Source organism: Oryzias latipes, chromosome 17, assembly GCF_053564925.1.
Source record: "Oryzias latipes strain Hd-rR chromosome 17, Olatipes_Hd-rR_3.1".
Taxonomy (NCBI): Eukaryota; Metazoa; Chordata; class Actinopteri; order Beloniformes; family Adrianichthyidae; genus Oryzias; species Oryzias latipes.
Window position 1 is genome coordinate 8,745,063 of NC_136253.1, and position 22,282 is coordinate 8,767,344.

The window sequence follows — 22,282 nt, forward strand, 5'->3', positions numbered from 1 at the left end:
CAGCAGTAATAATGCATTTTAAATCAGTCCACTCATTTAAATATTTAGGTATAAACATTTTTCCAAACATAGCACTAACAGTTCAAAACAATAATGATTCCATAACAAAAGAAATAAATGACAGTATTAATAGATGAATGCAGCTTCCTACATCACTGATCTAATGTCTACAAAATGAACATTTTACCAAAACTGCTGTATATTTTCCAAAATATGCCCCTGCCACCTCCCGACGGTTGGTTCAAAATTATAAAACAAATGATTCTGTGTTATATATGGAAAAATAAAAAATCTAGGACACAGCTATCGCTCCTTCATCTATGTATATTTACACACACATGTTGGTTAAGTGCAGGACCGATATATATAATTTTTATTTATTTAAGGAACAGGCAACATTTCAGTTATATAAAAAAAACTCTGTGGAGAGAAACTGTCAACTCTGTGTCCTCTGTCGCGTGCCTACGTCATGACGCAGGCATCGTATCCCAGCATGCAACAGGAGGCCAAGAGAGATCCAGCACCTCGGAGTGAGCTGTGGGAGCCCGTTGTCAGACTGGAACAAACGGTCAAACCCGCTCACACATTTCCAGCTCCATGTGAGGAAAGCGAACCTTTTACCTTCCAAGCTCCGGGAAACATGCGGTTCGGGTGCATATCGTGTTCGTGAAGCAGTCAAGAAGTCATCGTTGTCATCCGGTTTTCATTTTGGAGGATTCCTCCCTCCATCATCCGGATCGCATCAAACAGGCAATGACCACGGTATCCACAACCCCGCAGCAGATAAGGGACCGGCTGCTCCAGGCCATCGACAGTCAGAGCAATGTGAGTGCTCCTCCTGCTAACAGGCTACCCGGCCAGTGTTAGCTTGTTTACCTACACGCTCCGTACGTTAACACGTCTGCTTACGCTTGACGTGTTGTGCTACTTTGAAGGAAAACGTTTCTGTCACAGTATAGTTGAAGATGACTTTTCAAAAACCCTGACCAGTAGCGGTTCTAGGCACGGGCCGTCCGGGCGGTGGCCTGGGGCGGAAAACTGAAGGGGGCGGCACCGGCAGCTCAGCCCTTGTAAAATATTATATGCACCACTATTGGTTTTCTTATGTCACAGTTTGTGAGTTTGTAACAGCCTGAACCTGGCCGCGCCGCCGCCCCGCAGCTGCGCTCTCCTGTCTTTGAGAAGTAGACACAAATGTGTGTGAAGAAGGAGAAGGGAAGGGGCGCGGGGTGAGCACGGAGCGCCGCCGCGTTTGCGCATGCGCAAACCCTGGCTGGCTCATCTTTCAGAGGAGGCGACGGTCGCGGGCTTGATAAAAAAAATAAAAGTAATGTAGCGAATCAGCGCCCCTGGCTGTAGCTGCACGCGCTCCTGCTGAAAATGTGTGAAGAAAGGGGGGGGGGGGGGGGCTGCGGGGAATCAGTTCAATTGTGGGACGCTTCCAAATTAAGAGGCTAGGTGGGGACAAGGGCGGGGGTTTGAATCTACTTTATAAAACCTTTTTATAAGTCAGTCATAAGGTGACATTCTATAACCTACATTTTAATAAAGGTATAAAAAATATATTCTTCTTTTTTGGGTTAATTTTATGTGAAATGCCCAAATGAAAAAATGGCAACACAAAACAATGCTGTCACTAAGGTGACAGTTGGTTCAGTCGACGGACTTGATGCCTTCTTCGTGACGTGAGGACATTTATGCCAAACAATCGCCAAAAACATCTAAAATATGGAGAAGAAAAGGTCAAAGCCATCTGGTGCCCAATTTAGAAAGAAAAGAAAAGAAGAAGAGGAGAAAAGAGATAAAGAAAAGGGGAAGCCCTCAAAGCTTGATGCATGTTTTTTCTAAAACATGCATCAAGCCCGTTCTATCAAGCCCAAATGTTGCAAATAGCGTCATTTTTTATTGATTTTTTAGATTTTATTCTTAAAAATTTGCTCTGCCTTAACTTGTAACATTAGTTATGATTCATGTGTCTGTCTGCTGTGCTGTAACACAACGGTTTTGTTGTGTTTTGCTGTTGTATACTAGTTCATAATGTTAAAAAAGCTGTGATGGTTACACAGCATGCTGCTGCTGCCATAAGATGCTAATGGGGCAAATAATTTGAGATTGGTCATTAATTTAATAATCATTTGTGGCAGCCTAAACGTTTTCACAATGTGTTTTTGACATTTAACTGGGGATTTAGGGGTTAATTTTGAGCCAGCATATGAAGTTTATTTTTTATTTGTTTTACAAATGTTGGGTTATATTTTTAGCCAATAGAATTTCCATAAATCTGTAGGTAGTTTTAAAAATGAATATTTACCATTTACTGCAACTCTATGGGGACAAAACATAATGTAACAGGTCATAACTAAAAATGTGCCAATCAAAGGATTGAAGACGGAAAACATGAGCATGTCGGAAAACATGTTAGTTGACAAAGACATAGTTCTGTTTTGACCATGGGGGGGGGGGGGGGGGGGGGGCGCCTGGGGAGGGTCTCGCCCGGGGAGTAATTCAGGGTAGAACCGCCACTGACCCTGACAGAGAGGCGCGTGCCTCTGGAGAATAGATAGAGCTACACGGCGAGCTACACCTCCATTAGCTTAGCCTCGGTTAGTCATGGCAGTCCCTTAGCATGCTAGCTGTTAGCTTAGCCCTGAGATTCACCAACACAACAGTAAAAGTTACCCAGCGACCCCCTAACCCTGTCAGGCCACAGGGGAACTGTTGTCGATTTAGCAAAACTGTCATTTAAAATAGAGGCAGAAAACGAGGCACTCCAGCTTTTTAGAGGTGCTACATTTACCAGTCTAAACAATTCTGTCCCTAAAAGTTTAATATTAACTTGAGTCAGGTCGAGAAATTAAAGGAATTCACTATAATCTTGTCTGGATGATTAAGAGATTTTGGACTGTGAGGCTCAACTTTTAAGTTTACAGCAATTCTTATTCCTCTAAAGAAGAATTTCATGTGTAGTGACCAATTTATGTGTGGCATTGAGATATAGTGAAATTACTAGGATGTGTTTGTGTGCATAAACATGCACAACATGCAACATACTATCCAAAATTTTCATTGTCATGGTTTTTCTTCATTGATTTTTTGGTCATTTTTGTAGCCAAACCCCAATACAGTTGTGTTTAACTAAAAGCTCAGGAAGGTTTGGTACTGTGGTGTGTTTCAGCACCGCTTTATGCTGGCAATCAACAAGTTTCAAGTATTATTGTAACGTAGGTATTACTTTCAGGGCTAACTTATCCTTTAAAAAGCGAAACTTTTCTAAGTAAACGGAAAATGTTTTTTTGTGTAACTCTGTATTCTTTATCATGCAAAAAAATCAACCTTTTTGAGCTTTGAAGTGTATTATAATTTTAATTCTTTACGAAAAACACCTCAAAAGCGGTATTTTGTTCCGTTCACGCATTTCAAAAACCTGCTCTCTGAGTACCAGCTGCTCCCAATCCACCCAATCGAGTGGCTCCTCATATTGTGACGTCAGTAAAAGTGGGAAAAGCCCCTTAAGCACAACACCAGCATCACTCCATGATGCTAAAAAGATGCTGCTAAAAAGGTTAACAGTGGAATCAGGTCTGTTATTACATTTATAAAATACAGCCTTTTAGGAGTACTTTGTCCTCTCTGGGTGGGTGGGGTGCTCCTGCCCCAGGTGGAGGAGGTTAATTTTTCCCGGATCGAGTTCTCTTGTTTTGTTCCTGGATCGAGTCCTGAATCTAGCTTTTGGTCTGTATTCAAACTGGCATCAAGCAGAGTATCCTGTTTGTTAACAAAACCATGTGACTAAAGATCTCTTCTGTCATTGGTCAGGTCCTACAAGGGCGGGGCAAGGAGAAAGACAAACGCGCTGCACTTTACAATCCCTATTGGGACGGTTAACTTATTAAAACTTGTCGATTACCAGGTTTGAACATCAGTAACAAACTTTTTACTTATTGTGGTACGGCGGTTCATGCTGCAGGGCGGATACTGAGGAGACGAGGATGCTAGCAAAGAATTTCTGTAGCATAATCAAAACCAGAAATGCTTTTTAATTTTACAAATTAAGCTGCATTTTTTTGACTCAAAATTCAAATGAAAAATCAATCCACCAAAATGCTTTTTCATTTCTACTTAAAACTGCTTATTCTGTGTCATAATTAAAATGAAAATGCAGAGACGGGATTGCATTTTCATTTTAACATCCACCCTGCGAACATTGTCGCATAATTCAATTCGACTTAGCGTTTCCAGAGGGGAGGCGGGGCGATGACGTCAGTGCTATCTATGTGTGTCCGGATGCTAAGAGACACATGCTAGGAGCAGCTTTGTGTTGGCGACAGGGGAGAGGGCTTTGTGATGTTTGTGCTCTCCTGATGATTGTACACAGCTTCTCAGGACTACATAGCAGCATTTCCACCTTATGTGGTCTGGAGTTTGGGACCACAGCCTCCTTCGGAAAGCCGCTGCCGCACGGTTCGAAGCTTCTCCCTTGGACTTGCTCTTTGGACGGAACTAAACCGGCCCGCTAGCCTGGACACAAAGCTTCGAAGCGCAGGAGGAGGGAATGCTGCTCAAAGACCTGAGAAACTCTCAACCATGGTATGAATTTGTGTTACCAGTGGTGTCCAGAACAAAATAAAGGCTGATGTAATTCCCACATATTTACATCCAAGTTGCTCATTGCTGGATTGGCCGTCTGGAGTTCTGTTCCTCCAGAGCTAATGTTTTTAGCACGCATTAGCCTAATGCTAACGCTTCTTTGGGGTCCTTGCAGCCAAGAAAAAAGCACTGACCGCACGGAGTTAAGAAATTATGAGCGAGCAGGCCCTTAATAATAATCACAATAGCAATAACAGCACATTTTGAAGATAGTTTCCTGCATCTTGGCGCTGATTTTGCTGTTCAGTGACAGCTGGAGCCCCATCAACAGCTCCAGCAGATTTCGCTATGCTAAACGTTTGCTGGTTGCACCAACACATATTTTTTGGCGCTACACAGCCACAGATCTGTCCTTTTATTACTGTATTACCATCTTGGATGTAATTATGTGGGAATTACATCAGCCTTTATTTTGTCTGGACACCACTGGAAACACAAATTCATATGATGGTTTAGTTTCTCAGGTCTGCGTAGCCGCACTTCTGCCTTCGGCGATACGGCTGCCGGTCCGAAGATGAAGCTAGTCTGGGGGAAAGATTCGACGAACCATGGTGCGTCCAAAGGAGGACCACAGAAGGCAGAAATGCTGCTACGTAGTCCTGAGAAGCTGTGTACAATCATCAGGAGAGAACAAACATCACAAAGCCCTCTCCTCTGCCGCTAACACAAAGCTGCTCCTAGCATGAGTCTGTTAGCAGCCGGACTCACATAGATAGCAGTGACATCATCGCCCCGCCTCCCCTCTGGAAATGCTAAGTCGAATTTAATTATGCGACACTATTCACAGGGTGGATGTGAAAATGAAAATGCAATCCCCTCTTTGCATTTTCATTTTAATTATGATACAGAATACACATTTTTTTTCAAGTATAAAATGAAATTGATGCAGTTACATTTAAAAAATGAAAAAGCATTTCTATTAATCCATTTCATTTATAAAATTAGACATTTCCAAATGAAATTTGCTACACATTTACCAGAGAACTTTTTCAAAATGAAAAAGCATTTCTGGTTTTGACTTTTATTTTTAATTATGCTACAGAATCGCTTCCATAGGCTAAGAAGGTTCTGATAAATGTTTCTGACGTATAGATTGTCAGGAAAATAGTGAGAAACGACGTCTAAAGTTGTTTGAATAAGTCTGCATTCATCCCACCACATTTCAGTGAGTGTCTGTGTCTCATGGTTGTGGTGTGATGTCATTGTTTCAGAGAATTCATCAGGAACTATAATGCAGCTTTGATGATGTCACAGCAGCGCCTGTAGAGGGCGTGCCGCGTCACTAGACACAGAAAACATGTCATCTATTATTGTATTATATTGTTTAATGATTTTATTAAATGTGGTGGGATGAATGCAGACTCATTCAAACAACTTTAGACGTGATCCACGTTTTTTTTCTCACTGTTTTCCTGACGATCTACACGTCAGAAACATTTATCAGAACCTTCTTAGCCGTCGTCTCACTGCAGCTGCTAGCATCCTCGTCTCCTGCAGCTCGACTCCACCGGTGTTCAATCTGACATTGATACAGACGTTCAGAATTGGTTCGATAAAAAAATTTTGAATGAGTGAACTATCCCAACAAACTGTTGCAAAGTGCAGGACTTCCATTATTTTTGCCTCTCTTTGCTTTGCCCCGCCCTCGTATTTCCTTTAGTCTTTAGCTTTAGTCTGGAACAGGAAAGTCCATTTGACGGCAGTCTGAAAACAGACCAAACCCAAGGTTCAGGACTCGAACTGGACCAAATGGACCAAATGAAGTGGACTTGGTCTGGACCAAATGAAGTGGACTTTGTCTGGACCAAATGAAGTGGACTTGGTCTGGACCAAATGAAGTGGACTTGGTCTGGACCAAATGAAGTGGACTTGGTCTGGACCAAATGAAGTGGACTTGGTCTGGACCAAATGAAGTGGACTTGGTCTGGACCAAATGAAGTGGACTTGGTCTGGACCAAATGAAGTGGACTTGGTCTGGACCAAATGTAGTGGACTTGGTCTGGACCAAATGTAGTGGACTTGGTCTGGACCAAATGTAGTGGACTTGGTCTGGACCAAATGAAGGGGACTTGGTCTGGACCAAATGAAGTGGACTTGGTCTGGACCAAATGTAGTGGACTTGGTCTGGACCAAATGTAGTGGACTTGGTCTGGACCAAATGAAGTGGACTTGGTCTGGACCAAATGTAGTGGACTTGGTCTGAACAAATGTAGTGGACTTGGTCTGGACCAAATGAAGTGGACTTGGTCTGGACCAAATGAAGTGGACTTGGTCTGGACCAAATGAAGTGGACTTGGTCTGGACCAAATGAAGTGGACTTGGTCTGGACCAAATGTAGTGGACTTGGTCTGGACCAAATGTAGTGGACTTGGTCTGGACCAAATGTAGTGGACTTGGTCTGAACAAATGTAGTGGACTTGGTCTGGACCAAATGAAGTGGACTTGGTCTGGACCAAATGAAGTGGACTTGGTCTGGACCAAATGAAGTGGACTTGGTCTGGACCAAATGAAGTGGACTTGGTCTGGACCAAATGAAGTGGACTTGGTCTGGACCAAATGAAGTGGACTTGGTCTGGACCGAATGGTTTTTCCAGTCTGAATACATCCTAAAATTCACACATTCCTCTAAAACCTGCTCTCTCAGCACCAGCCCCTCCCAATCCATGAAAACAAGTGGGTTCTCACATTGTGACATCACAAAGTGAGGAACTGCCCCTTCCAGGAAGTGACTGTGCTGCCAGCTCCGCCTCCAGGCTAACACACATACGCCCACTTTCTCAGTGGAGCTAGCGGTGATCCACTAAGCGCTTTCATGTATATAACCAATATAAAAGTTCAGATGTTGTTTGTTTTCGTGGGAGAAACACAGACACACTGCTGAGGCTGACTCTAGGATGACATCATGAAATGGGCGACACCCACAATAAGAGAAAGGCGGAGCCTCAGAGATCGAGTCGTCTTATTTCCTGGTTGGAAAATGAGCCGAAAATAACTCGCATTTCATAGAAAATGGTTCATTAGATAATAATTCATCAGGAACTATAATGCAGCTTTGATGATGTCACAGCAGCGCCTGTAGGGGGCGTGCCGCATCATCAGACACAGAAAACATGTCAGAAGCTTTCCAGCTGCGTTAAAATAAACAAACTGTTGAACCTTTTTTCTGCTTGATAACACGACAATCGTTGTTTCACATTTGTCCGCGGCTCATCTGTTCCTACATTCCTACTCTCTTTACGTTCCTACGGTGGCCGTTTTGGTCTAGCTGTCCTGCTCTGAGGACTGAAAATTAGTTCTGGATTCTCGGGGGAACAAACTGGTTCACTGAAAGCGGACCAAATGTGTCCAGCAGGGCTCCAGACTAACTTTTTTCACTAGGAGCACAGTGGCCCCCAACTGAAAATTTTAGGGGCACAACCAGAAAATTTAGGGGCGCATACCGTAAATCAACAATCTAACCAAATCTACTATTTTCCACTGTATTATGAATAAATACTTTAATAATAGATGCAGAAATTACAATGCGCTGTTTCAAATTCAGTGTCACATTTTAATCTGCACTTTTGAAGATGCAACAAGAAGGTAAACTGACAGAAGAAGGTAAACTGTAAAAGAACGGGCGATGTTCACTGGAAATCAGAACAATCGATACAGATACCTGAGATCAGAGAGAGGCTCAAAAACTGATGGAAATTTATCTTGGTGACACCAAATAAGTGCAGCCAAGACGCACAATAAGCATGTTTGAGATAACCCAGGTGGACGAAACGCTGCGCAGATCACCTGGTGTGTCATATATTTTTGTTTTTGCTCCAACATCACCTGTCAATCATCACCAAAATATCAGGAGAAAGGGGCGGGAGCAGCAAGGCCCCAACCTACCGAACGCAGCTGGAAATTTAGTACTGCACTGACTGAAAGCTGCCCTATGACTACAAAATAATGCATTATGGGACATGTGTCCTTATGGTTTTTGTAGTTAAGTGAGAAATTGAAACAATGTGAAATACCAATTGATTAAAAATAGGCTACATCCATTACAAAACATTCAAATAAATACAAAATATATAATAACACAGATCATACTGAGGGGGAGAGGAATATTAAAACTGAATTGAACTGATTTGAACTTCAACTTCCTGTTCTCCTTCAGTCTCGCTGCAGATCCCCCCCCCCCCCAGGTCTGGTCTCCCCAATGATCCAGGTGGGGCGCTGGTTCGTCTCAAACAGTCTATCCTTACATTTTCACCACGTGTTTTAAGTGTGTCTCGGACTAAACCGTGTTGTTGCTCGCACGTGTTTAAAGTTCAAGCCCCGTTAGCTGTCACGCATGTAGGTGTGGGACATTTATTCTCCACAGCTGACCCGACTCCCGCGGGACGAGAGCGGTGTGCTGACGTAACAGCTGGGCATAAACCGTTTGGTTGGGGGGGATGCAACGCCGCGTTTTAACCGTAACCCCCGTAACCTCCGGGTCTGTGCGGCCCAGAGAAAAGTTCAGCACGGACTGCATGCGTTTAGAAAATTACGAGCGAATAGATACGTTCTAAAAAGGAAAGTAAGGAACTCCTTCATGTGGTCTGGGGAGGGGGGTGTCAGGTTTCCTGCTTTCAAGCCCGGTCATTTTCACGCCCCCAATAGTCATTTACTCCACTGTGATTGGTTGGTTTGTCAGCTCCGCACAGACAATGAAAAGGTGTCATTCATACAAACTGGCAGGACGCATTAAAATTAAACTTTCATTTCAAGGTGGGGGCCACAAATAGCCCGCGGGCCGTTAGTTTGAGACCCCTGCTGTAGATTCTGGCCCTGGTACACTAGCCGCAGGTCGGAAGAACGAATCAATGGTTCGCTTACTCATAGCTCAGACGCACATATCAGGTTGTGATGATATTTGTCTCCATTTCCTTCCCAAAGATGTTTACGCGCGCTCGATTATCTCTAGGCCCCTCCCCCTCCTCGCATTTTAGCCACTTAGGCGAGTGTGTGCTCTCGTCTCATGAGTATGTGTGCGAGTTTGTGTGTGTGTTTGCCTGCGTGTGCGCTCGCGTCTCATTGATTATTTCATTGATCATTGACTTGCCCCTTCCACGTTTAATGTATAAAAAATACGGAGGGTGGGGGAGGTAAATTTACTGGTCGCACATGTGCGACTGGATGTAAAATTCAGTCGCACACTCTCAAATTTTGGTCGCAAAATGCGACCAAATGGTCGCAGTCTGGAGCCCTGTCCAGTCTGAATCCAGCTTATGTTTCATGGCTTCTTGTTCACAAGTGAGGGAAGATCAGAGCGTGAGATCGACTGGTGGGTCGGAGCGCCATCCTCTGTTATGCTGTCGCTGTACGGATTGGCTGTGGTGAAGAGAGAGCTGATTCAGAAAGCTAAGTCGCTGCTCCAAACACGTGTTCATAAGCTTGATGCTACAGACGCGTGTGGGAGGAGCTACTGCCAAATGTTTTCAGCCTGAATCGCGTCCGTGTGTATCGTTCACCATGCATGGAAGTGACAGATGATGCTGAGAGGTTTAGGACACGCTGGAGAGACTAGGTCTCTTGGCAGGCCTGGGAACGCCTCAGGCTCCCCCTAGAGGAGGAAGTGGCCGGGGAAAGGGAAGTCTGGCGCATCTTTGCTTAGACTGCTGCCCCCGCAGCCTGGTCCCAAAGGAACAGAAGATGGTGGATGTCCCATTAATTAATTTTGTTGTATTTATCAGCCATGTCTTAGTCTGGTCCATGAAAATCCTGTCTGACATTAAACCAGGTTGTGTTCACATACTGGCAACACAGGGATCAGCTTATTAGCATAGCACGATGGCGTCAGTGTCTAACGACACCGCTGCCTCCAAAGCAACGCTTTTAAAAAACCTTTTGCTGCTGCACGTTCAGCAGGTTTACCCACCAGTTCTTGCTGGATCCTGTTAAAATCGTTACATGTCCTCGGTACTTCATTAGTTGAACGCTGGCGAGCGCTAATTTTGGACCCTGCACACATGGAATATTTGCTGCGAGGCGCTAAATAAAAACTTTTGTTTATCATCAAAAAGTTGCTCCATCAGACAGCAAATTTCCGCCGGATTCCAGCTACTTTTGAGATCCTGCACTTTGACAGTTATGGGTTAATTTAAAATCACATTTAAATGGTTGCTACACAAAATCTAGTGTACAAATAAGTTTAAATCAGCTGCAGATATGAAGTTAAAGAGGATGTTAAAGCAAAGTGGAAGCTATAAAAATGGAGTGCCCACCTCACTCTCCTACAGCATGGTCTGAAAATCTTGTCTGACATTAAACCAGCCCTTGCCTAAAGTCACCTGCAACGGTCATCTGGCATTCAAGTCAAAGCAGTGCAGTTGGTTGCAAATGGTTTGTGTTTCAACACCTGAAACAAGCACGAGAAGTGTCTCTGTGAGTCACGAAATCCATCAGCAGCTTCCGAAACACCTGCCTGGTTGTTTAACAAATATTCTTAAAGCTTGTATTTCGTTGCATTTTGTATTCAGGCCATATCACTCGGCCCTAACAGCACATCATCGTTAATGCTGTATCTTTTGGACTGACGTGTCTGAAGTCTTTCTCAGGGCGCTAGCCACGCCTCCAGTTTTGGGGCTACTGCCCCAAGTGCTCAGATTGAGAGCTGGGCGATATGCCAAAAAAAATACAATCTCCCATTTTTCAAACCATTTTCGTTTATTTTGAATATTATTTTAATTGATTTGACAAAAAGAAACTGTGTATTTTTAATGTAGTGGGTCTGTGTGCTCCTTTTTACTGATTGGACCATGAGTCTGGAATAAATTATATCTATCTAAACAACCAAAACACAACAGTGACTGCCAGACAAAATGACAAAACATGCATCTGACTATGTATAGGGCACAAATATAGTATATGCACGGTACCAAAAATGTAATATACCCGTTATCTGGTGGTGAGGTGATGTGGCACTGCACCCCATAGTGTCCCCATGTCTAATGTCTTTGACATTTTCATTTTACCCAAACAATCATGTTCCAGCTGTATGACAGATGCCACCACCCCCACCCAGTGTTCAAAATACACGGGGATGGTGGATTTCCAGGCCAGTAATACCCGTTTTTTAAGGACCACCATTCAGAGCTGAAAGGCTGTAAGCAGGCCAGGTGTGTGATGCAGAATCTCTGTAGAACGTCCAAAAATTGCAAGGTTGTGATCAGGTTAAATGTCTTAGTTGGAAATTGTACGACAGAGTTTTAGGGCCAGTGTACAAACATTTTTTTAAATTACGACTTTTAAGTCGTAAATTTACCAGAAAAAAAAACAGTCATAACTGTTAAACTACGAGATCTTAAGTCGTAAATTTATGAGAAAAAATCTCAAATTTACTTTTTTTTTTCTCGTAACTTAGTTTAATAAAAACTCAAATTTGTGAGATAGAAACTCGTACATTTACGAGAAAAAAAGTCATAGATTAACGAGGAAAAAACACCGTTTTCCATTTATCAGAGCCTAGCATGAAGATGAAAGATGTGGAGCGTTTTGTGAAGCTTTATTTCCGAATAGGTTTCAAAAACAAAGAAATTCTGAACCTTTTGATGACTCAAAATCAGATTATTGTCAGTGTAGCCGTCTTTCCGGGGTTTGGTGTTGGTATAGCGGTGTTTCATCTGTAAAATAAGGAGCTCAGAGACATGTTTGGGTGTAGAGGACCACTACTTTATTTTCCTTTTCCATTCACATACCCAGAAGTCCATTTGTCTATTTACGTCATGAACCTGTCATGCACAGAACACCAATGCTTAAACCAGGGTTCACCAACCTTTTTGAGACCGAGGGCTATTTCATGGGCACCAAGTGATATGAAGGGCGCCACTAAAAACCTCCTAGCCCCCCCCCCCCCCCCCCCCCAAAAAAAAAAAACAACACAATTTGAGGACTTCCTTTTGTGTGCCCTATTTTTATTTGCTCATTTTACACACAAAAACATGCATGAATTTTCTAGACTCGTATTACAGGGGGGGGGGGGGGGGTCAAACTCAGTTGCAGAGGGAGCCTAATTTCAAAACAGACTTTAGGTTGCAGCCGAACAAGATAAATATTTATTGAACACACTAAAGCTAAACTTTTAAACCTTTAAAACTTTAACTTAATTTTAACTTTTTAAACATAAATGTAAATAAAAAAAGACAGGAATATTAATCCTCACATTAATGGATTACTCAACCACCTCAACCTATTCTCAAAATCTTTACATTACATGAATCATAAGAATGTCCAGAAATTGTGTAATTTATTTGATCTATTTAAACTTTTGTAATAGACCCTTACTTTTAGTGATTATTTTTTAAGTTATATTTGTTTACATATTTGGGTTTTCTTTGTCTACCTTTATCTCAGAATTGATATTGTTGTCATTGACAGACATGCCGTGGTTGTTTGTTGAATATTTGCTTCAATAAAAAAAAAATATATATATTTTTTTTGGGTGCATTCCCTGCGGGCGCCACAAGGGGTGCTCGCGGGCGCACTGGCGCCCGCGGGCACAGGGTTGGTGACCCCTGGCTTAAACAGATACATACACCCCCTCCTCCAGAGGAAACATCCCTTCAACATAAAACAACAATGATGAATGTTGATGAAGACTCTCATTCATCTTTGTTTTCATCACAGTAGTAGGTTTAGGGGCTGTCATCTGGACTTAGTTTTTAAAGTTGGAAGACGTTTCACCTCTTATCCAAAAGGCTTAGTCAAATCTGAATTAGCTGGTAATAGAGCTGGTATATATGCGCTCATGGGGGAGGAGTCAGACCTGAAACAACCAATCATATCCCTTTTCTTTGCAGGATGTCAGAATAGCCTCCCAGAATTGCTGTTTGGATGTCAACTGCCCCCACCCTGAGAGATATTTTACTTTAGGATTCTCCAAAGTTCCTCAATAGTGTTGCGGTCAGGGGAGGATGGGGGCCACAGTTTATCTCCTTTTGTCCCCATAGCAGCCAACGATGCAGAGGTATTCCTTGCAGCATGAGATGGTGCATGGTCATACCTGAAGATGATTTGTTCTAAAGGGGCAGACAAGCTCTCTCCCCATGATTCTGGCCCAAACGTGACTCCACCACCTCCTTGACGTTGTAGCCTTGTTGGAACATGGTGGCCATCCACCAACCACCCACTACTCCATCTGGACCAGAGACCACCACCCTTTTTGAGGATGAGGGCTTTTATGGGGTCTGAGTAGTATGAAGGGATCCACAGGACTTGTTTACTGCAAATTTCCCAATAAACAAAACCACAGACTAGTATATTAATGATATTAATAATTTGCCGTAATTGTTTCAACACTATGAATCGATTGCTCACTTATCAATAGTAATTATTCTGCATAATTCTAATCCACGATTGACACAACAGTAACAAGAGAAACATTCAAACAGGAGACATTGATTTATTTCTGTTTATCTGCTCAAACATGTGAAAGTAAGGAGATGATCACTTCTAACTTTTTTTAAGCAAAGGAAATCAGAAATCAGCTTAATCCTGTTAGTTTTATCAACAGTCTGTGATTTGTCTGATCATGTACTATACAGTATAGGGGACAATACTACGTAGAGGCAAACTAGCTTTCGTGTTGTTTATCCAAAAATGAGTAGCTCTGAACGAAGCTTCAGTTACTTTTGGGATTTTTTCACAGACCTCATGAAAAAAGTCTGTAATGCAACAATACATTGCATCTTGTCCCCTGCTGTTATAAAGCTCCTCCCACTGGTTACAGAGGAGCAGCGGCCTGATCCTTCATTTTTTGTCCCCCGTGATGAAGTCGAGAAAAAGCTTTTAACGGAAGCTCCTCCCACACGCTGCTGTGGCTTCAGGTTAAGACTGTGTCAAGCAGCAACTATGATGCTTATTGAAACAAAAACGGCGGACGTGAATTTGATGCACAAATTGTGTTTGGTGTGAACAGACAGTTTATTTAAATGATGCACGCATGAGGGGCGGAAAGGGCGGGAGGTAACCCATGGTGATCTATAGTGATCTGTTGAACTCCTAATTTGTTCCAAACATGAATGACACTTTTTAAAATGATATTGAATATAGGGCTGCACCATATCAGGAAGACTCATGATATGTGATGTTGATTAGCAATATTGTAGGGGTGCGATTATAGAAGCTCACTCCTTCAAGCAATAAATCAAGCTCTACTTGACTTGAGTTAATCATCACTATATTTAATGAAGTAAATGTGTTTTAAGTGTTTTTGTTTGTTTTATTTTCTCTTTTTTTTATCTATGCATTTCATTTTTTCTGTAATGAGTTTTATAAATCTTTGTGTATTTTGTATTGCATTGACTACAAAGCTTGAAATCAATCAATCAATATTACGATGACGACAACTAGCGGTACACGAACAAACAGCAAAACAACCAAAAACATCATTTCCATTTCACTGCAACAGTCTCATTTAAAAAAGAGTCAACATAACTTCAATTACACTTCAAATGACCCTCGTCTGCATAGGAGGCAAACATCGAACATAAAGGCGTCCATCTGATTGGTCAAATGCAAAAAAGGATTTATTTGATTTGTTCAATAATTCAAGCTGCCAAAAGATTGTTTTAGCACATTTAAGGGAACCATTTACAGAGTTAGAAATAAGGGGAAACAAATGGTTGTCCTCCGGACAAACTGGCAAGTAATATTTGTTTGTCCTCCCCAATTTTTGGTTGTCCTTCGATACCAATATTCAACAGCAACGAAACCTACTCAGATGTCAGTACTTACATCTTTGTTTCTTCTATACATCTAATATCAACTGCCTCTTATGATGGACATTTAAAAAACTCTTTAAATATTAAAAACAAACATTTTACTAAATATTGAAGCATCTGGTTACACAAAGTATTGCCAAAAACTTGAAACTAATATCTTTATAACTAGTATCTTTACACAGATTTAGATATATTGGTTCTTTTTTTTCTTTGGTTTTGATAATTGTTACTTAAAGAATATAAAATACAAAGACTGTTGTAAAAATGTAGAATATCATAACAATCCTATGGAAAAAGTTTTTTTTCAGCTCATGTCAGTCTGTTCTGATATGAGTGAAAGTTATAGTGTTTTAAATCTTTTTGCTTGTTTTTGGATGCCAGGTCCTGTTGTTCAACACCTTCATTTGAATAATTTTTATTGAAAAGTGCACATGTAGAAACATGCTAGCATGCACGCACTTCGTTTGTCAGTGGAAAGAAGTTGCTGCATACGTCTCAATTTAGAGGTTGCCTTGAAATCTGAAAAATAGTCGAAAAATACCAAAATGTTGAATAAGAGACCAGGTTGTCAACCATCAGGTTCATTTTGGTTTTCCTCCCTGCAATCTGGTTGTTTCAGACAACCGGATAACCGCTCATTTCGAACGCTGATTTACCGCAATTTCCGCCAGTTTTGACGATGCGCATCTTGCACAGCTTGATATCGCGATAAAGATAAATTTGCGGTTTATTGTGCCGGTGTAGGTACCAAGAGTATTCGGCCTGCAATAACTGTCGGGGTCCTTCGGGGTCCTGCGACTAATGATGACGTCTCATTATGTGATTGGCTGTATGTTGCTCTGATGACGTTTAAGATGGTGATTGGTCCACAAGTTTACACGCCAACACCATTATTTGTGAGAGCAAATACAGTTCTTCTTGAGAAACATGGGCGACTTGTACATCGAAATTTCCCACTATATATCACAATGGACTGATTATAGCCTCACCCTCAATTCACAGGATATGTTGGAACAGGGAAGAGGGGAGTACTGCAAGGGATTTATTTAGAGGATCATAATCCAGGAAACTGCAGCCACTTTTGCAGCCAAATGCAATAGGTAAACTTGAGTCAGCCGCATACATTTATACTAAATGTGGTCATTAAAATAATTATGTTATTGATTACAAGATCTTTTTTATGTGCTTTACATTTTATTATTTGACAAGAAATTCTATTTTAGCGATTTTTACAAACTAGATTTATGTTTATTTTAACTGCCCTTTCTGCATATCATGTGTGGCCAGCAGTGGAGACGAGCAGAAAGTTGGATTCAAGACATTTAGCATTTGTTTTAGTGCTAATTCTTTGGTTTTTTGGTTGGTTGGTTGTTACAATAACTTGAATAATACAAAAAAAATTGAACAAAAAAAATAAGGAGTGTGTGCTGCTGTTTTTTTCTTTTCTTTTTTGTAATAAGTTTATTTATATAAATATAAACCTTGCAATCATAACTGTTAGAAACTGACATTTGGGCCAGTTAAACCAGAATACACACCATAAATAAATATTGTTTCTCATACAGTCCTTCATTTACTCATGTTGGAAAAATAAGTTTATGGCCAATGTGTCACCCTATTATACATTTGGTGCAACAAACAATTATGTCAGACACTGCTTAAAATTCAAAATGTCATTATTTATGAGGGAAAAAGAACTTTAGGTTACAAAATGAAACGTGAAATTAAAATATAGAGCCCTAGCAGATCTCAACGCTATGTAGCTATGTAGTTTGTCCAAGCGGTGTTACCGTAGTGTGATGTCATCATTAGTCGCAGAACCCTGAACAGTTATTGCAGGCTAAATACTTTTGGTACCTACACCAGCCTAGTTGAATTCCATTTTGATCTGTGATATTTTTAGAGTATGCTTTGCGGGAGCTGTGGTCTTCATGGGAGACCATGCACCCTTGGGCACTGCGTTGGTGACCCCATCCAGGGTTTCACAGCAGCTAATCAGGACACAAAACAGGGTGTGCAGTTTGGGAAAAAAACAGCTGCATAATTGCTCTTACAGAATGAGCGAACGGCAAAAGATGAACTCCAATGTAGAAAGGGAAGACTGTCTTCTGTTTGACAGGGATTCTTAGAGGGGTTCAGGTCGGAGCACAGACTGCAGAGTGGTGGATTAAGATGTCTCTTATGTGGGTCTCCATGGAGAGGCCGGATTGAAGGCAAGCCGGATCCTGCCCACGACCCTGATTTAGACAATTTGACTGAACTCACCTGGTTATCACAGGTGTCTGAGATGGATGTCAGTGATCCACACCATAATCCATGAGTTTGATTTGAAAAATTCATCTTTTTGACTCTTAAATACAAAACAATTGCATAATAATTTGGAACACACTGTATAAATGTGAGGTAATGAATCCCAAGAGAAGCATACCAATTTGTTATATCTGCATTTGGTGTCAATCTTTATTGAATGTTGTTCAACAGTGTGGATGCCAGCATTGTCTTTGAACTCATGAAACAACTGTCTGTTTTTTGCAGATTTGCAACATGGTGATTGTGTTGGAAGTAATTAACTGTCTGGAGAAATATCCTATCACCAAAGAAGCACTTGAGGTAAAGCGTGCATTCCTAAACAGATACTCCATACTGAAAGGAAAATACTGACTTTCTTCTCTGATTTTCTCACATATTTTACAGGAAACGCGACTTGGAAAACTGATCAATGATATTAGAAAGAAGACCAAGGATGAAGATCTTGCAAAGCGCGCAAAGAAACTGTTGAAAAACTGGCAAAAACTGATTGAACCTGGGCCAGTTGTGGCACCCAGTGTCACTGGGTCGACAAATGGCAGTTCTCATCTGTGCCGAACCGACCCCTCTCCTCCAGAGATTTCTGTGTTGGGGAAAGGATTTGCTGATGTTAGGATGAGAAATTATGTTCAGAACACGTATTCACCTAAAGCTGAAAAATCAAGCAAGCGCAAGGTAGAGCACAGCAGACTGCACTTAACAGAAAACCTCTCAAAGACGTCTACATATGATAATTCTGTCTCCCCACTACCCACCAATGGGATTGCTGGCAGCCCAAGAACCCAGTTTGAACAAGATGTCACAGTGTCTCCTGGTAAATGCCGAGTAGATCACCTTGATGACGACAGAGTGAACAGAACTTCAGTCAATTCTGTCAGGCCTTGTCCCAACTCCCCTGGGGTGGAAAAACTACCCAGCACTTCCTCTTTGGTTAAAGTTGCAGTAATCCAGCAACATGCCAGGCTGGAGGAAGAAGGAGGGAGCTACAATCAAGGCAAGAGTCCTCGCAGTGTCACTTCCAGTCCGCGGAGCCAGAAGCATGACTCCTTACCAAAGCGCTCCGTACCATATGGACTGAAAGGAACGCCAATCCCAAGTCCTTCTTCCAGAGACTCTCCCTTATCCTTTTCCCAGGCTTTGGCTTCTCCGGGTCAACCATCTTTTGCTGAGAAGCTGCCCCATTTATCTCATAAGCCTTTGTCACACACAACCAGTTTGTATGAACCCCAGGATGTATCTGGAACTCTGGATTCACCATCAGCCTCCCCTCTCCTCTGTCAACAGAATACAGAATCCCAGAGATCAAGATTGGAAGCGGGCTTTGTGGTGTCTGATGATACTGATAGAATGACAGCAGCCAACTCTGAGCATAAAAGGAGGAAGTACAAGTCCAGAGACTTCTCTATTAACCTGGATGGGCAGAAAGTGGAAGACACAACTAAGAGAGTACGGTTAAAAGAACGCAGACTAACGTTTGACCCAGTCACAGGTCAGATCAAACCTCTGGTGCATAAAGATCCTTCTCCAGTAGAGGTGTCCTCTACTCCTGATCCAGCAGAGTTTAGGCAGAGAACAGAAAGTTCTGTCCAGCAGTCGGCTGCCACAACAACAAGTCCTTGCCCTAACCCTTTCCTCCAGACTAACTGGAAAGAGCTGTCTAGAAACGAAATCATTCAGTCTTACTTGAACCTTCAGAGCAATTTGCTCACCTCTTCAGGGGTTCAGACCCCCAGTGCACACTTTTTTATGTCAGAATATCTCAAAAGGGAAGAACAGGAGACCAAAGAGTCCAAGAAAATGCACGTTTTGCAGACAGACAGCTCAAAGGGGGATTTACCAGGCATGAGTCGGCAGTTGACGGACAAGGACTTGGAGAGGATCCACACACAACAGTGGCCAGGAGTAAATGGTTGTTATGACACCAATGGCACCTGGTATGCTTGGACAGAGTGCATATCACTGGACCCCCATGGGGATGAAAACAAATTGAACATCCTGCCATATGTTTGCCTTGACTGAGGAGTGTGGAAAGCTTGTTTTCTTTTTCATTCCTTTTGTTTTGTCTTCACCAATGAAGCATAGTTTTAGATTTTGTTGTTCACTGTGAGTTTGGCAAAAAAAAAACAAAAAAAAAAACAGGGCTGCTTAACCCCCCTCCCCATGGCTCAACCTGTGATTACAATTTGTTATCAAATAATACAGATAAAAAAAGTCAATTTCTGAGATATCAAGGGCTGTTTCTGTCTTTTTTTTTTTTACTTTAAAGGCCACAAAGATGAAAATAGCCATGTCAGCTCTGCTGTCACCCTGATGGAAATGGTTTTCTGAGCCTGAGACGTTCCCATGTGAATTGTTGATCAGAAGTGCAGCCTTGTTTGACGGGGATCAAATCCTTCTCATTGAGCTTCTCATTTGGAAAAGAGTCCAGATCCGTCTGTAGGAAGGAAGGCTGGGGTTTGTGCCTGGAGTTCATAGAGTACAAACAGAGTGAAACATGTCCACAATTGAAAACATTTGAACATGTTTGGCAGTTGAGATATTTTGTGATGTATAAAAAGTAAAGTATATGTTCCTTTTAATATGTTCTTCTATTTATTTTTGACCAATTCAGTCATGGAAAGTTTGTCCGTTCTTCATAACTTTTTTCTTGAGCGTGTTGTCAGCCTCCTCTTTGTCATCATCTCTTTTAGATTGGCCTTTTTTTTGGATCAACATTCCAGAGTCAAACTTTATTTCTGGTTTCTTGTCTTACAGCTCATAAAGGTTTTGTTTCCTATTGGCACTCAGTTTTTCTGAACCTGAACCTCCAGTTTCCATAAAAAGAACACGTTTTCCATCCTGTTGGTGTCCAAACCAAGGAATCGGATGGTTACAGCGCTGAAAGGACGAGCAGTTGTGTTTGCATGCTGAAGCCCTTTATGTTCCCAAAGAGATGGTTTGCCTTATGATGTTGTTGGACAATATTGTTTAGTTGAACAGCCTTAGTGAATGTACAAGCATTGTGACCTCTTTTGCACTTGTACATAAAATGACAGCTTGTCAGTCATTCCACCATCTACTTGATTCAAGTTTAAATAGCAATTTATTCTCCAACAAGTTTTAAGGGAGCATTACTTCTGCTGGTATTGTTTGCTAGGATAAAAACATCGAGCTGCAAGGATTATAGATTTCTTATTCGAAGAACGAGTCACTTTTCCTGATTTCAGTTTTCCTATTTGCTACTACTTTTCTCATGATTCAAGTTGAGATGGGGTTTAGCCAATCATTCTTTAATTTATCCCTACCAATGTGCCTTTATTAAGGTAAACTAGGTTTGCTTGTGCATAAACTGTGCCTGTCCAGACCTGGGCTGCAAGGATCCCAGATTCCATTATCTGTATGACCTTCATATATGCATATGCACCGCTTCCTGGAAGTTTTTCTAAACTCTGATCTGGAGACAACAAACAAGGGTAAACTGCACAACAAGAGAGCTGGCAATAAAAGAATTGCTTTCAACTATTTAAGGAAGAGTTTTTCTGAAGTTTTGACCAGGGCATCCAGTTGTTCAGTGTCTAACATCACTCGGTTTAAAAAATAAAATGATCTGAATTCTCCAATTGGTCACCTGCTTGGTACTTTCCATTGCAAATATGTCCTAAAAACACAGTAGTGTTTTTAGATCGACTGAATCAGCCCAGTGTGCATCTGCATGATGTGATGATCTATTTGTGAGCAGACATGCATACAGACGATCCAGCTCTTCTTAAATCTTCTTTGTTATACTTCTCAGAATTTACTATTTTTGGTAAAAAGAGTTTACTCTAAAACAAAAGTTGCTACTCAGACATGTCATTTTAAAAACTTTAAGAAACTATCTTTTTTCTTTTCTTTTGCTAACATTTGTGTTGGTATTTTTTGGTAATTACTGAGCAGAACAAGATATTGATTTTAAAAAAATCCATCCTTCCATTGTGTGAATCCAGTCGAGTCCCAGTTTGGGTTATGGGGTTGCTGGAGACCCAGTACCCTGCCCTACAGGGTACTGGGTCCCTGCCCTACAGGGTACAGGGTCCCTGCCCCACGGGCTGCAGGGTCTCTGCCCTACAGGGTGCAGGGTCTCTGCCCTACAGGGTACTGGGTCCCTGCCCTACAGAGTACAGGGTCCCTGCCCAACGGGGTGCAGGGTCTCTGCCCTACAGGGTGCAGGGTACAGGATCCCTGCCACACAGGGTACAGGGTCCCTGCCCTACAGGGTGCAGGGTACAGGGTCCCTGCCACACAGGGTACAGGGTCCCTGCCCTACAGGGTGCAGGGTACAGGGTCCCTGCCCCACAGGGTACAGGGTCCCTGCCCTACAGGAAAAGGTCAAGGTACATCCTGGACAGTTGCCAGTCCATTGCAGGGCAACAAAGAGACAAACAACTGGACACTCACATTCACATCTAAGGAGCAAATAATATTAATAATAATGGATTGGATTTATCAGCAATTTTCCAGATCCTCAAAGTTCTTCCAATGTGTCCATTATTCATTCATACTTGGTGATGACAATTTGCCCCTCTGACCATCACCGGGACATTCACACACCTGTGGAGCCACGCTGG

The 22,282-nt window shown here is 42.0% G+C and overlaps 1 protein-coding gene across 1 annotated transcript; it reads left to right on the forward strand.

Moving 5' to 3' along the window:
* Positions 1 to 458: 458 nt before the first annotated feature.
* crsp7 (cofactor required for Sp1 transcriptional activation, subunit 7) lies at positions 459 to 21,295 on the forward strand. The gene is made up of 3 exons (XM_004078736.5): positions 459 to 825; positions 17,925 to 17,999; positions 18,084 to 21,295. Exons 1-3 carry the CDS (start codon positions 754 to 756, stop codon positions 19,713 to 19,715), a joined length of 1,779 nt encoding a protein of 592 aa, XP_004078784.1. The 5' UTR covers positions 459 to 753; the 3' UTR covers positions 19,716 to 21,295.
* The last annotated feature ends 987 nt before the right edge of the window (positions 21,296 to 22,282 follow it).

Bases quoted from the DNA above. Each gene is read 5' to 3' on its own strand.
- crsp7 (XM_004078736.5), top strand. From the start codon at position 754: ATGACCACGGTATCCACAACCCCGCAGCAGATAAGGGACCGGCTGCTC. The intron at 826-17,924 runs GTGAGTGCTCCT...TGTTTTTTGCAG, and splicing joins CCATCGACAGTCAGAGCAAT to ATTTGCAACATGGTGATTGT. The intron at 18,000-18,083 runs GTAAAGCGTGCA...CATATTTTACAG, and splicing joins TCACCAAAGAAGCACTTGAG to GAAACGCGACTTGGAAAACT.